The sequence below is a fragment of the Argiope bruennichi genome, chromosome 10 (assembly GCF_947563725.1).
Source record: "Argiope bruennichi chromosome 10, qqArgBrue1.1, whole genome shotgun sequence".
NCBI lineage: Eukaryota > Metazoa > Arthropoda > Arachnida > Araneae > Araneidae > Argiope > Argiope bruennichi.
Window position 1 is genome coordinate 35075198 of NC_079160.1, and position 15078 is coordinate 35090275.

At 25.6% G+C, this 15078-nt stretch overlaps 2 protein-coding genes across 3 annotated transcripts in view; one reads left to right on the forward strand and one right to left on the reverse strand.

Moving 5' to 3' along the window:
- Positions 1-3656: 3656 nt before the first annotated feature.
- LOC129989145 (uncharacterized) lies at positions 3657-10487 on the reverse strand. 2 transcript variants are annotated; one of them, XM_056097482.1, is made up of 2 exons: positions 10111-10487; positions 3657-6117 (listed from the first exon to the last, which is right to left on the reverse strand). In XM_056097482.1, the coding sequence occupies exons 1-2, from the start codon at positions 10208-10210 to the stop codon at positions 5006-5008; spliced, it is 1212 nt and encodes a 403-aa protein (XP_055953457.1). In that variant the 5' UTR covers positions 10211-10487; the 3' UTR covers positions 3657-5005. The 2 variants fall into 2 exon arrangements, with proteins under 2 accessions (XP_055953457.1, XP_055953458.1); XM_056097483.1 differs by lacking the exon at positions 3657-6117 and adding an exon at positions 7415-8743.
- Positions 10488-10808: 321 nt separating this feature from the next.
- Positions 10809-15078, forward strand: part of LOC129988408 (condensin complex subunit 1-like) — a 39772-nt gene continuing 35502 nt past the window's right edge. The window contains exons 1-4 of the mRNA XM_056096632.1: positions 10809-10929; positions 11727-11854; positions 12882-12957; positions 13858-13916. Coding sequence (XP_055952607.1) covers positions 11737-11854; positions 12882-12957; positions 13858-13916 — 253 coding nt within the window. The 5' untranslated portion in view covers positions 10809-10929; positions 11727-11736. The remainder of the gene's footprint in view (positions 10930-11726; positions 11855-12881; positions 12958-13857; positions 13917-15078) is intronic.

Sequence of the window (15078 nt, forward strand, 5' to 3'; positions counted from 1 at the left end):
ATCTTAATTTGCTTATTAGGTATTTTATTTACTTTCCTTATCTATACACATGAACACTACAACATTCACCTCAGAGAATGTGCCAACTTCTACTAACTAGATTAAAAACATTTTTTTTCTTACAAAAAAAAAAAAAAAATGCAGTTTATAAGAAGTGTTCCAATGTTTAAAAAGTAATGTAAAAAAAAAACAAAAAAAACACAGTTTTAAAAAAGGATGGAAATCTATACAGGAATTATATTTCAATTAGTCATATTTTAATGCTAATGATTAAAGATTGACACGCAATATAAAATGGTATGAAATAATATAATTAAGTTCCATCTTTTTTTTGAATGAATTATAAACTTTATAAAGATTTTAAAAAAATACTTCACTATACCATTTGATACCCATGAAATTTAAAAATTGGAACTAGTATTGAAATTCATGCTAATAATATATATCATCGTAATTTAATATTTCAACCTTGTCATTCGAATTAATACATTTTTTTTTTTTTCATCATGGCATGTCATAAACCAAAATATTAAATAAAACAGATATTTAAAACAATTTTCATTTACAAAATAAATAGTCATTTCTATCACATTTCATATGCTGCCTGGGTAATAAATTAATAGTTATAAACTATCTTGATTGTTTATTTACATATAAAATCATACAAATTTATAAATATAATAATTGATGTACAATCAACAAAAAAATACAAAACTAATACTTCAATTTTGTTAGTATTTCAGTCATGTTTTAATAATAAAATAACATCACATAAAGCACTCTCTACAATATAACAAACAAAATACTAAAGTTCAAACAAAGTGAATTAAACATAAAAATCACAGAAATTTTTTCAAAACTTTGTGTTTTTTTAAACTGACATTTGCAATATAAAATATTAATTAGTTGCAGTTTATTAATAATATGACATAATAGAATGCAGTTTTTACCAAATCCCCCACACACACATACATACAACACACCAATTATCTAGTTGTACTGAACTATCTATCAAATTAGATGACCATTTCTCTACAATAGTTAAGAGAGAAAACAAAGAAGAGGTTATCTAATTAGAAAGATGGTCCAAATATCAGGCATGAGTCATGGCAATAAACATTTTAAACAGAATAAAAAAATAACAAACAAAGCTGTTCATTTTTCAAAGATTTTTTTTTCTTTCAGATCTTGTATTGTAAAAATAATTTGAATGAATACAATCTTCAGCACTTTCCTTCTTTGGGTAATCCTTTTAGATATAATAATTTAACATAAGCTTACAAACATGCTTTATTCCACTTGAAAATATACATTCATTTACAAATTAATATATAAAATTACATTTAGCTTAATATGCTGGTCATTAATCCAATAATTTGCACTTAATTCTGTATCAGACATATTAAGAAATTAGATAAAAAGTGGTACATGGAGAAATATATCTTGTTTTATAATTATTTTAGTATTTTGGGAAAAAAAATTATAAAATTTTCTTAAATAATATTTTTCAGAGAAAATTTATTTTTGATTCTCAGATCAGTTTCCTAACTATTAACCATTATTTAATTTATTGCATTATTTATTAATATTATATGACCAGGATGCAAACTTCCTGGCCATTTAATATGTCTCTCAAAACACAGAACAAAGCTATTACAAAAATGACAAATCAATTTGCAAGAACAGGAAAAGCTATATTGGCTATCATTACACCAGTTAAATAATCTTGAAAAGAGTAGAAATTAATTCATCTACATGAAAAACATATAATTTCAAATACCTTTACTCAGTATTTTATGTCATAAATTTTAAAATTAATGTTGTGTGATTTTATGGAGTTTCTTCAACAGTCCAGAGATATAGTATATCAATTATGATAATTCAACTTATAACTTTTTTAGGTATACTGTGAACTTTGATTTATTATTGACTGCAGCATTAATAACAGCACAGTGAAAAATAAACACTAATTTAAAAACAAAATTACAAGGCATGATTAAAAACTATCTGAATTTAAATTTTTATGCGCTTAAACAAATGAAGCTGGGAAGGGATGATTTGGTGCAAATCTGAAAGTTGCCTAATGTGCATGCTTGAATTATATCCTAGCAGCAGCTTCCAATTGTTTACAAATAGTTGATATTTTAGAAGAGTAAGTCAGTGCTGACAGATTTCCATTTATTATAATTTTTTAAATCAATAAATCTGCAACAACTTTAAATTTTGTGTATAGCCTGGTGATTACTAATGGAAATAATCAGTAAGATTAATCAGACCTACAGAACAAATCAATGGAAATCTTACAGGTAAAAAGAGTTGTACAACTGCTTCAAAGATGGCTACACATTGCTGGCAGGAAGCATTTCTGTTAAGTCTTCAACATCCAGGAATGGAACTATCATAGACCAAATAAAGACCTTATTATTGTGGAATTGTTGATCCACAATTCAAGAACTTGTAGATGAAAAAAGCAACAGTAATAAATTTGTTTATTTCATCTTGTCCGGGTATTTAGACTTCAGCAGAATGTCAGCAAACAACTAGTCAAACCTGCTAATAATCAAATAAAGAGCAATATACAGTTTGTTGGACAAACATAACATATTTCTAATTCACTTGGCTCCTTTACCACTTTGGTTCCATGCAATTCCTGGCTTTTCCTCAAGCTGAAAATATTCCTGGAAAGGACAATATTTCACTCCAAAAAATACATCATACAATGGACTAACTACATGCCATCCTAAAGAGGTGTAGCAGTACTGCTTCCATTAATGACAGAACCATTAAGAGAAGCATGTAACAGCTCAAGGGAAGAAAATTCATACAAATTTGTAGTATCTCAATATGAATAGTTACACAAATAAAAATAGGATTTTTTAAAAATCAAAACTCATACTTGATGATGTGATCTTTAAATGATTTATAATTATTTGTTGTAAAATAATTTACTAGTTTTGTAGAAAGATAATTAATACATCAGGTCAATTATCATGGTACACAGAACTTTTTTGGCAAAGATAAATAAATATTAGATTCTAGTTACAAAAATGCATTAAGACAAACAGTACATGATGAAGCCTTGCAGTCGCTTACCCGTAAAAGATTAAGTATTAGCATTAAAAACTATCAAAGTGATATAGCATTAAATTAGAAAATTAAAATAGACTTCAAAGGATTATTTAAAACTCAAATGAATATATTTAACAGTAACTATAAATACTCAACAATAAATTATCATTTTGATCTCTAAAACTTTTAATTAATGCATTGCAAGGAAATTATTTTGAAACAAAAGATGATAAATATAACATGGAAGATTACTACACAATATTTATGATTTCAAATATTCAAGATTATTATAATAAGTTCACATTATAAAAATTAGAATACATTAAAAAAATAACAACAAAAATATTAATCAATACTACAAAATTGAATTTAGCTATAATTAAACAGAAAAAAGAAAAAGCACAAATAAACTGCAATTCACTTTGCATCTATTTTAAAGATGAAATTATAGTTTTTACTAGGAATGATAAATACTCATTCCTAAAAGCACAATTAAAGATTTTTTAGATAAAAAAAATTATTAACACAAATGAAAAAAAAAAATAATAATAAATAAAAAAAATCAGTATATTACATATGCTCCAATAGTTAACACCTGTAAAATCTTAACATTTTTTTTTTGTAATAAAATTGCAAAATCCTATGATACACTTAAAAAATTCTTTTTAGTAAAAAAAAAAAATATTATAAAATCTCAATGCAAATTACTGAAAAGGAAATAAATTTAATTCAACTTAATACAGAAAAATGTTTAAAAGATGTTTTTGTATGCTAAATTCTCAATTGAGATTTATTAATACTCTTCATTTATAGAAATCCAAATTTGAAAAATCAATTTGCTCATATTCTGAAACTTTACCCACATGAGTTTCGATTTTTTCACCTACATTACGAGTTTCTATACAATGAGAAGAAAAAATATAGAATAACTGTATTTTTACATTAAATTTGTCACAATAATAAGAGGCGTGAAAATAAAAAGGGAGTTAGCACAAAATTCGAAATCAATATAATAAAGCTCCTACGAATAATTTGATATTGATTTTATACAATTAAAACTGCTGATACTTTCTGTTAGTTCCATAGAATCTGTTGCCAAGCGTAAATACTAACATGGAATATCACTTGCATATTAAATGAGTAAATAAAATTTGTTGGATAATTAGAGAATTTGGCATACATTTTGCGTGTTTTAGAATAGGATATTAAAAGTTGATAATCTGTCTGCTAGATTCAAAATAACAGCAGTACAGTACAAGTTGATTTTCAGAAAGGTTTATTTTATTAATATTTTCTTTTGACTCCATTTATTCCTCTGTTTTCATTTATTACTCCTTTATTTCCAAAACAGCTTAACAACCACAGATGAATTTGATTCTATGTTCTTTTTAGGACAAAAATAAGCTTACAAAATTATTTCTTATTACAACATTTCATTTAATTGTTCCATTAAAATATTTTTCTACTTGTACAGAAAAGATGATAAGAATAAAAGAAATAAAGTTCTAAAGTATATAAAAAAACTTAAATAACACACCGGGAATTGTATTAAATATAGAGATCAGAATACATTATATGACAGTACAAAAATTTTGTTCTTTGAAAGATAATTCAGGTATCTATATGGTAAAAAGCACAATTTTTTTTTTAAATGATTAAAATGTGTATCCATTTTTCTAATAAAAATACCAAGCAAATGTCATAAAAATGCAAAATAAAATTTCAGATGAATAACAAGACACACTAGATGAAAACATGTAAAGACAAATACATAACAAAATACTAAACATCTATAAAGAAATATAATAAATATGGCAGAGATTTAAAAAAATGATACAAAGTAACAAAAACAAAATAATTTAAGATAACTGTTTTAACAAAACAATAAACAAAATAGTTTGAGCTCATAAGAAAAACTAGTTGGGATTTTTATTCACTATAAATTAAAGAAACTAGGAGTTTGATTGTGAAATGATGGGGGCCCTTGTTCCTGATGATAAAATGGTGGCCCGCCACCTAGCATTCCCTGACAAGCAGGTGCATACATAGTGTCTTTTTCTTGATGAAGGCTTGTAGTAGTTATAGGTGCATTATATGAACATTTTGCATTATCAGTTGGGCAAAACAATTGTGGTGGCATATTACACCTTTGAGGAGGTCTCATAGGAACTGTATTATCAGGTGGGCAGATTGGCATAGTTTGTAGAGTATTATTTTCTGGTCTAATAGTAAGTGCTTTTGATGGATTCTTTTTACGTGGCTTTTGCATCTTAGGTCTATCTGGATTGAGCAGCAATAGAGGGTCCTTACGTGGTGACAAGAAAGTAAGATTATATTCCTCATTGAACACAGTTCGATAAATATTTTCTTTTACATAGGAGACATTTTTCATTTGGCACTCTAACAGGTACATTCCATACATTTTTTTTACATTTAAATCTGGTTTGAGAAATTTTCCTTTTGGATTCTGTTGGTAATGGATGTCAAATCGAGGAAAACTATTGATATGATCACGAACCCTATTTAAATTTTCTTCACTTGTTTTATTTGCTGGGGTCTTCTTCCCTCGCAGATCTTCTCCTGGTTCTCTTTCATTTTCTTCTTTCCTCAGAGCTCTAGCCAATCTCCCATTTGATACCACAAATGTGTCTAGAAAATACACTTTACACACCTGACGACTTATTCTACCCACATTGATGCGATACTGATATGTAACACCTTTGGGACCACGATTTTTACAGTTAGTTCGGGGACGATGTTGTTTGACTGCTTCTCGAGTAACTAAGCCACTGAGATATGCATTTTGTTTTGAAAAGTCTCCCATTTTCCAGAATTTATCAAAGCATTTCTGTCGCTGTTCACAAGTAATCTTGGAGTTACAACGCTTTGAACAACCACAATCCTTATCTTCGAAAACCTTTGCTTTGACAACTTTCCCTTTTTTAGTGATATATTCTTGACCTGTATTCCTCAAAAACTTTCTTAATTTCGTTTTGTGGTTCATTTCATTTCTCACACGTTTTTTACCAGGTGCTTTCTCTTTTTTACCTGGAAAAAAAAAGGGCCAAATGTTACATTATGAGGAATACAGGTCATATATATGTAATTTGCAAATGCCTTTAAAATTGCTAAACTGTAATAATTCAAAAATTAAATTCACTTCCTTCCAACAAAGTATGCTTCATATGATTTAATAAATTATGGTAATTTTAGAAATATTTTAATAATTAATCAGAATTAAGTAAAACATGCACAACAAAACTATTGTTAGAGAAATTTGACTATAAGTAATAAATACGGAATATTAAATATCCTGTTGACATGAAATCCAGAATTTTCACAGAACATGCATTCCAGTTTTTGATTCTAATTTTACTTTAAAATTATTTGGTGCTTAAATTAAATTAACTACTTTGTATGGATGTAATTCTTTTACTTAAAAAATGAAAAATATAATGTATATTTCATTCTTCCATCAATATTCATAGTTTTTTTTAGAAAATACCTTCAGTTTTCATATTGGAATTTTTAAGTTCATATAGTGCATTTAAAAACAATCAATGAAACATCACCAACGCAAGAATGTGTAGGCACTGTCGACACCAATCCTCTCTCATAAAATTATTTTCATATGAATTCCATATTAACAGCAGCTTCAAAATATATAAATATTTTTTAAATTAGTCCATAATACAAGCTCATTCATCAAATGAAACACATCAAAACAACTGATGACCTTCCATCTAAAAGGCTGTAATACACCACCACAGTGAGTTATTGATAAATCTGAATTGATATTAATGGAAAAAAAATTCTTTATACAGCTGGTGCTAAGGTTTATGTTTTGAAATATCCATTCTTAATTTACAATACATTAATTTACAGCATGTATTGTATAAATAATTCATTAAATATGTTATTTTAAATATTCATTACTAAATTAATAATTAAAATGGCTAACTAAAGCCACTCTAACAAATATAATCCTTAGATCTCCATTTTTAATATATTTATTATAATGAAAAAAAATTAAATTTTTTTAAGAATATATCAGGGTTTTTTTTTTAAATAAAATAATATTCTTAACAATAATAGGGTTGAAACTTTCAGAGTGAAGATAAAAACATACTACTTGTTTTAAATATGCAAAAATTTCTTATCAATACTTATACAAATGGTTCTTGCTTGTGATAAAGATTTGAAAAAATTATGAGAATCATGTTTTATAAATACAGAAGAAAATAAATAAGGCACAAGATAAAGATATTTTTTGATTTTCAAAAATTATATAATATAATGATAATTAATGTTTAAATTTTAAAATTTGATTTAAAAGAAGTGCATCGTATAAGTCTATTTATAAGCAATATGGCTTATTAAAATTTTAAATCAAGGCTTAGATGTTCTTTTCCAGAACACATAAATGCAATTGTTATGATTTAACAAAATATATGAAACATTAAGCAGTTTTCTATACACAGCAAAAGCATAACAGCAATAACCAACACTTTTCTCTCTAAAAGAGAAGGAGAGAATCCTACACCTATATACAATTAATTTTTAAAATTACAATATTACAAATTAAAAAAGCTTGGTGTTTGAGTAGGGTAAATATGATTATTTGCACTATGGTCTTGAGGAAAATAGTTATGAGTCATTGCCTCTTCACATTGAGGATAGTGAGTATTTTTTTCTTGCACCATATGCGTTGGTGGTGCACTAAGATGATTGTATGCACATTTTAAGTTGTCAGTTGGACAAAATAACTGAGGAGCAACTTGAAATTTTTGATGCTGTGGCATTGGTGGAGGTTGTGGCCTTAATCCTTCAACTTCCATATTAATTTGAGGTTTCATTTTCTTACGAGGTGTTGAGTTCGGGGATTTCCGAGTAGTATTAAGAAGTAGGTGACATGGATCTCTCCGAGGTGATAGAAAAGAAAGACTGAATTCATCATTGAAAACACTTCTGTAAATATTTTCTTTTACAAAAGGAATTTCTTTTTCTTTACACAAGTCCACATACATCCCATACATTTTCTTTACATTAAGATCTGATTTTAAGAATTTCCCTTTAGGATTTATTGCATAGTGTGCATCATATCGTGGAAATTCATTAATATGATCACGTACTCGATTTAATTGCTCTTCACTAGTTTTATTAGCAGGTGGTTTCTTGCCCCGTAAATCTTCTCCTGGTTCTTTTTCGTTTTCTTCTTTTCTTAAAGCTCTCGATAATCTTCCATCAGACACTAGGAATGTTTGTAAAAAATACTTTTTGCATACTTGTTTGCTAACTCTTCCAACATTGACACGATATTGATAAGTGACACCTTTAGGACCACGGTTGGTACAATTAAGCCGTGGCCGATGCTGTTTGACTGCTTCCCTAGTAACTAGACCACTGAGGTAAGCATTTTGCTTACCAAAATCACCCATTTTCCAAAATTTATCAAAACATTTTTGTCTATCTTCAACTGCTATTTTAGTTACACAGCGCTTTGAACAGCCACAGTCTTTATTTTCAAAAATCTTTGCCTTTACCACTTTGCCCTTTTTAGTGACATATTCCTGACCTGTGTTTCTCAACAGCTTTCGCAGTTTTGATTTAGACATTACTTCATTTTCACCTTTTTTTGGTTTTTTACCACCTTTAATAGAATTTTTTTTACCACCTGAAAATAAAAATGCTAAAATGAAATTCGATAACTCAATGAAATATGAAAGGGTTGGATAAAAAAAATTACAATAATTTGGAATGAAAAGAAATTAGAAAATTGATTGCATCTACTAAAAATTAAGATTATGCTTTAAAAAAAAACATTTTATATAAGTACGTAATGAAGAAGCTACTTGTTGTTAAAATTTGCTTGAATTTTACGTGCTTAAAAAATGGATTTCAGAGAAGATTCTAAACAGCTAAACATCTAATATTTCCTTTATTTAGAAAACTAATGAATTTTAATATAAACAATATATTTAATTATTAATATTTAACCAAAAGATTAGTATTTGTTTATTTTTATGTTCACTGGATTTTATTGCTAAGCAACCAAAATATATTGCAAGCTTGTTGCATAATATGTGTAAGAGAGCTTGGCATAATCGGAAAATTGCAAAGTAAACATAAGGACTGCAAAAAATTAACAAGCACCCAAAAAATAAATTCACTTACTATTACTTCAAAATATTATTTCACTTACTATTTTATTAATTCTTATTATATTTCAAAAATACATTGACAATTCTCAAAAGTACTTTTGAGAACTTGAGTATTAGTTTCAATTAAATATTTAAAGTATGTCAAGTAATTTTAGGAATTAAATTGCACAACTAACCTATTTAAATATTATATTCTAATCCATATTTAATAGTATTTGTGCCAGTGATTAATTGTCAAAGATGTCATGCTAGTCTACTAATTATTTTGCCAATTGCACACATTCAATACACAAGTAACTTACTATTTTTTACTTTTTAAAGAGACACTTTTTAAGGTTTAATAAATAAATTCTTTTTGTAAATTTAAATACTGAATAAATAGCAATATACAAAAGTAATAATCGGTTGATTAAGCACTCTACAGGTTTTGTCATGTTCATATTAATATCTAGATGATAAAAACCTGATTTAATTGAAATCCCATATTGTGCATATTGTAGAACAATCAAAACAATTTTAGTTTTATAAGCATTTTGTCCAATGCTTTTTATGATACATTTTATTTTTTTAATGATTATCATCACATTTAACATTCATTAATGAAAGCAAGTATTTTTGAATTAGCAATTTATTGTACATTATTTTCGTAAAATTCATAGCAATGAGAATTTGTGAGTATTATAATGAAAATTGGAAATTAATTTGTCAATGGAATCACCAATGCTAAGTGACATTCTAGTATTTAGATCAGTAATTTCCACGAAGAATGTTAGGAATTAATGAAATCTCACGGACATTTTTAACAAAATAATAAAATGTAGTTATTAGAAGTACATACAAATAATGAGAGAGAATGCAAGAACATTAAAGAGAAAAATACCTTTTTTGACAGGTGTTTCACCTGATGTATCATTCACAGAAGATGGAATTTTATTATCGGCAGCATCATCGGCTGCAGGTAAGTTGTTTAAAGACATCATAGTTATAAACTATTAATTATAAACAAAATTCCAGATGACTAGATTTTTAATAGTTTTAAGTTAAATATGGCCGAATAGCAACAGATGCAATATAAAAATATTGCTAATGATATAAGGAGTTTTCAAATGTTGGTGGATTCTTAAGATCGCCAGTTTCAAGTTTTTCTGTAGATATTCATAAGCTGATACATACAGAAAATTACTTTTCTGTACACTTGTATATTATTAAATTTATTGTAATTGTTTCGGTCTCAAAAGAGAGCAAAGCGACGCTCTGAAAAATGTCAATAATCATTATCGATATGCAAAAATGATATATTGAAAGATTCATAACATCGAAATTTTGATAGAACTACACCTACATAGCTGTCAGAAATAAACTGAGGCTTTTATTTAGCGCTTGATAAATCAAAACTGAGTAAAATAATTTATGTTATTTTATTAACTATTTGTCGATAGTATCAAAAAGAACATAATCGAATGTTTTATAAAAAAAATGTTATCTTTGATTTTGTTTGTTCAACGTGAAAGCAAATTCAGTCGCAGCGTAAATCGTCATTTTGAGTGGCAATACATTTTTCAAAACAAATAAACTGGCGGCAAAGTAGAAACGAGTTCAGTTTGTAGAATTGTGAATTGAATATTTACGAGTGTAAAAAGAAAATCTGTTTTTACCTACTTCTCACTTTATTTATTTGTTTCCGGTTTTTCTATCAAAAGTATGTATTCTTTTATTGTATATTGAAAGTCAGATAATTTTATGTATTCAAAATTCAGTTTGACATGTATATGTGTTATTAGTGTGATGCTAAGTGTAAGATAGTTTTTAAGTTTCGTTTTTTACATTATAATGTATAATGTTTACATTATAATTATAATGTAATTTATCATTTTTGTATTTTAAATTCTTTCGAATTAGTAGAAAATAAATATTGTGAGTAGTTTGTGAACGCATTTGAATATTTCGCAGAGAAAACTATTTCTGGTAGAATAGAACTTTTTTCAGTGCAATTCAAATTTCAGTTTTCATTATTTCCGAAAGATTTTTTTTAATTGTAATATCGAGAATTAATTTTTCTCGTATTATGAAACGCTTCAGATAATAAGTTTAATATATTTATTTTTGAAATCAGTATGCTATATTTCCCCAATACTTAAAATTCATTTTAATAAAGTCACTTCATTAAAACCATATAGTTCACATGATTGATTTGTAACTGTTGGTGTTGAAAATTTTCATGAAATACTCTCTTATAAACATTGACTAAGTATATACAGCTTTTTTAATGTGCTTAAATTATTTCTTTTTTTAAAAAAAAATAATGAAAAATTTATTTACATAACACTTTATTAAAACAAACCTTGAAATTGGACAATTGCTCAATACATTCATTACATTGTCATAAAATTTGTTTGTAAATATGCATTAAAATGGAGTTTATTTATTTGATTTCTTATTTGTATAATTTATTTTTTGTATAAAATATTCATGTTTTTTTTAATTATTTTTTATTAGATTAAAAAAAATGTGTGATTTGGAATTTTCAATACCATCCCGGTTAGAGAATCTTTTCTCTTCATCGTCAAAACATTATACTGTGAAAGAAGAATTTTCAAAGCAGTCTATTACCGTGGAAGTTCTGCGTAAGCATATAATAGTGTGACTTTTATCTCTTCTTTTCTAGAAATGTGTTCAAGTTTATTAAATGGCAATTTACTTTTAACTCATCCTAAACTTGTATATTATGTTATATTTTAGCTTTGTGATAAAAATTTATTGTTCTTGTGTGAATATTCAGCATTTGATGGCTTACAAATTTTTTTATTTCTACATATAAAAAAAATATCACTATTTTAAGTATTTTTTTAAATGAATTTCTAAGATTAAGCTCTATTAATATGAATGATAATTATCCTGTTTAAAGTTTCATGAATATTTTCTATTTCTTATTACTAAACAAATTTCTATTATAATACAATGTGCATTGCAACTCAAAAATTGAATATTAATTTTAGTAATAATTTTTCTTACTGTTCTCATCCTTTTTGCTTGTTGAATTGACGATTGCTTTTTTTAGCATATTTTATAAAATTGTACTTTTAGATTATTAAACTATGGAACCGTCATATGTAAAATGCAGTATATGGGAAAATATATTACTACATTATTTAATTCTAACTAGCATACATTTTAAAAATATTTTTTAAATAAATTTATTGCTTTTACACATTACTGCCTACATGATGTGTTTGTCAACTGCAGTAACCTTCTATTATGAACTGTCAAGTATTTTATCAATTTTGCAGAATAAGATTCTGTTTTGTATTTTGTCTGCATTTATTAAAAGGTATACATTTTCCTTTCAATATATTATTCAATTTATATAATTTAATGATGATTGAACATAAATGAAAATTTGAATTAAAACTAGAGTTTCCTAACAATATATGAAATAGAAAATTTAAAGAGCTGCATAAAATCAGAATTTAAAGTTGGAATTAATCACTTTCCATTGTACTTTAAAAATAAATTATTTATGTATTCATAATGTTTCTTTCTTCTGCTTTTAAATTCAATATTTGCTTTTAATTTAAAAAAAATCTGTAATCATTAAAGTTAGATATCTAAATTATTAACATGCTCATTTTATTTATTAATTAACTATTTTAGAACTGAAGCGATCTATGTATGCTGATATTGAAGGTTTTATTTTCAACCATTTTGACTTGTATTGCAATCTTCTTCGGTAAGTATTTTGAATGTGTTATGTTTTCAAAATTATTAAAATATCTGTTCTTTAAATGTTACTTTACTAATTCTTAAACCAAGAAATTATTTTTAAAAAGCAACTTCAATGAAATTCCTTTTTTGAAATTCCAATTTTTTTTTTTCTTTTATGATATTTATTGTATTTATTTTAAGAAATTTATTAAAGTAAAAGATTTTAAATTATTTTAATATCTAATGTTATATTAAAAAAACTCCTTGTTTTGCTAAGTATCTTGTTAATTTTTCTTATCTTCATCTGATTATATTTTCTGAATGCACAATATCCTTTATTTTCACATTATCCATTTAAGTTTCTAGAAAATAATTATCTGTCCACTTTTAGCTTATAGAAATTTTATGTATTTTTATTTTTATTAACTAATAATGTCCTTGTGTTTGCATGTAGTTAATTTTATAAATAAAAATCTTAAGCTTCAATCCTAAATTCATTAAAACTCAAATTTTATCATTTTATTATATAGAAGTGCACGAACATATTTCTAATGGTTTTGAATTGATTTAGAATTTTAGATTGCAAAAATTTTTAATATGGACATTAATGATATTATATTGAAGGAAAAAAACACTATTTCCATGAGTGTGTGTGTGTTTCAAATATTCATCTAATTTATAAGCTGTTATCAATGTACTATTAAAACAACGCATAATCAAAATATCACCTAATATGTAATGATAGAATGTTAGTATTCTCATTCAAATGAAAAACTTTGAGCTCTTATTGATTAATTTTAATAACTATTGATAAAAATAATCTTTAATATGAGTAATATTCTAATTGTTGCCATTGCATACTGTAATTTTAAATTTATTCATGTTGTTTTAAAATATTATGAATAATAAGATGTTTTCTGAACAGGCAATTTTCAGAGTTAGATGAAGGTTTAAAGGTGTCTGCTTTTCAAATTCTCCTTCAAGGTAATTTTCATTCTTTTGAAATCTACGAATCAATGTAATTAGTTCATTAAGATCAATTTCCCTCCTTTTTTAATTGAGTGAGAACCTTTTAGTGAATTTTATGTTTTTATTCATTTCTACTGTTATTATACTTGATTTATTTTTAATTTTAATTTGGATTAAATTATCATAGTAAATAGATAAAATAATGCAAATGTTAAATTCTTTTTAACCTTTTTTTAGCTAGTAAAGTAATTTTTCTAAATAAATAATATATTTTAAATTGAAAAATTATTTTATTAAATCCGATTTATTTATGTTATATAATCGGTTTAAATACTTAAACTGTTTATATTTTTTGTAAGATGAAAGGAGCTGAAAATATGCTTTATTATGTAAATTTGATTTTTAAAAAATTCATTTATACTATTTTAAATAGAGGTTCACTCGAAATTGTATTGGCTGCTTTACTTTTGTCATAAATGTTGAATTCATTGTTTTTGGCTGTAGAGTATAGTACCCCTTATAGTTATTTATTTCTTCTTTTATGGATCCATGAAATATCCCAATGAGAGATAAAGTTTAAAACATGGATTGCAAAAGACAAGCTCTGAAAAGCTTGAATGTATTCCTTCAAAATCAATTGCATACGCTGTTAATTCTCATTTAAACAAAAAGAGAAATAAATTACTATTTTGCAGCTGCAGCCCATCTGTGACTGTTGTAAAAATCACAAATTTACGCTTTTCTTGTGTGTTTTTCTCCTTTTTCTTTACCTAACTCATTGAGAATTATATTTATTATGTTTTTAACCAAATAAAAGCTGGATACTATCTGTAAATTAAATATTGCTGTATGGAGCAGATTATTGGAGTAAGAGGTACTAAATTTGGTGCTTATTTGTTTCTTATGTAGTAAGTAATCAGTAACAAAAATATTTTAATTATTTAAAAATTAATCAAAATTTTAACATTTTTTCCATTAATAACTTTGGAGCATTTTATCAAAAAAAACTTGTTTTTCTACTTCTTTAATATTTAAAATATTATCTATTTAGTAATACCATTGCTTAAATATGTTCAATATTTTTTAATAATTTTTTTTAAATAAGTTTTGCCATTTTATAACATTGATTTTCCTTTATATAATCATTAACACAAATTAGCAAGACATGAATAATCAT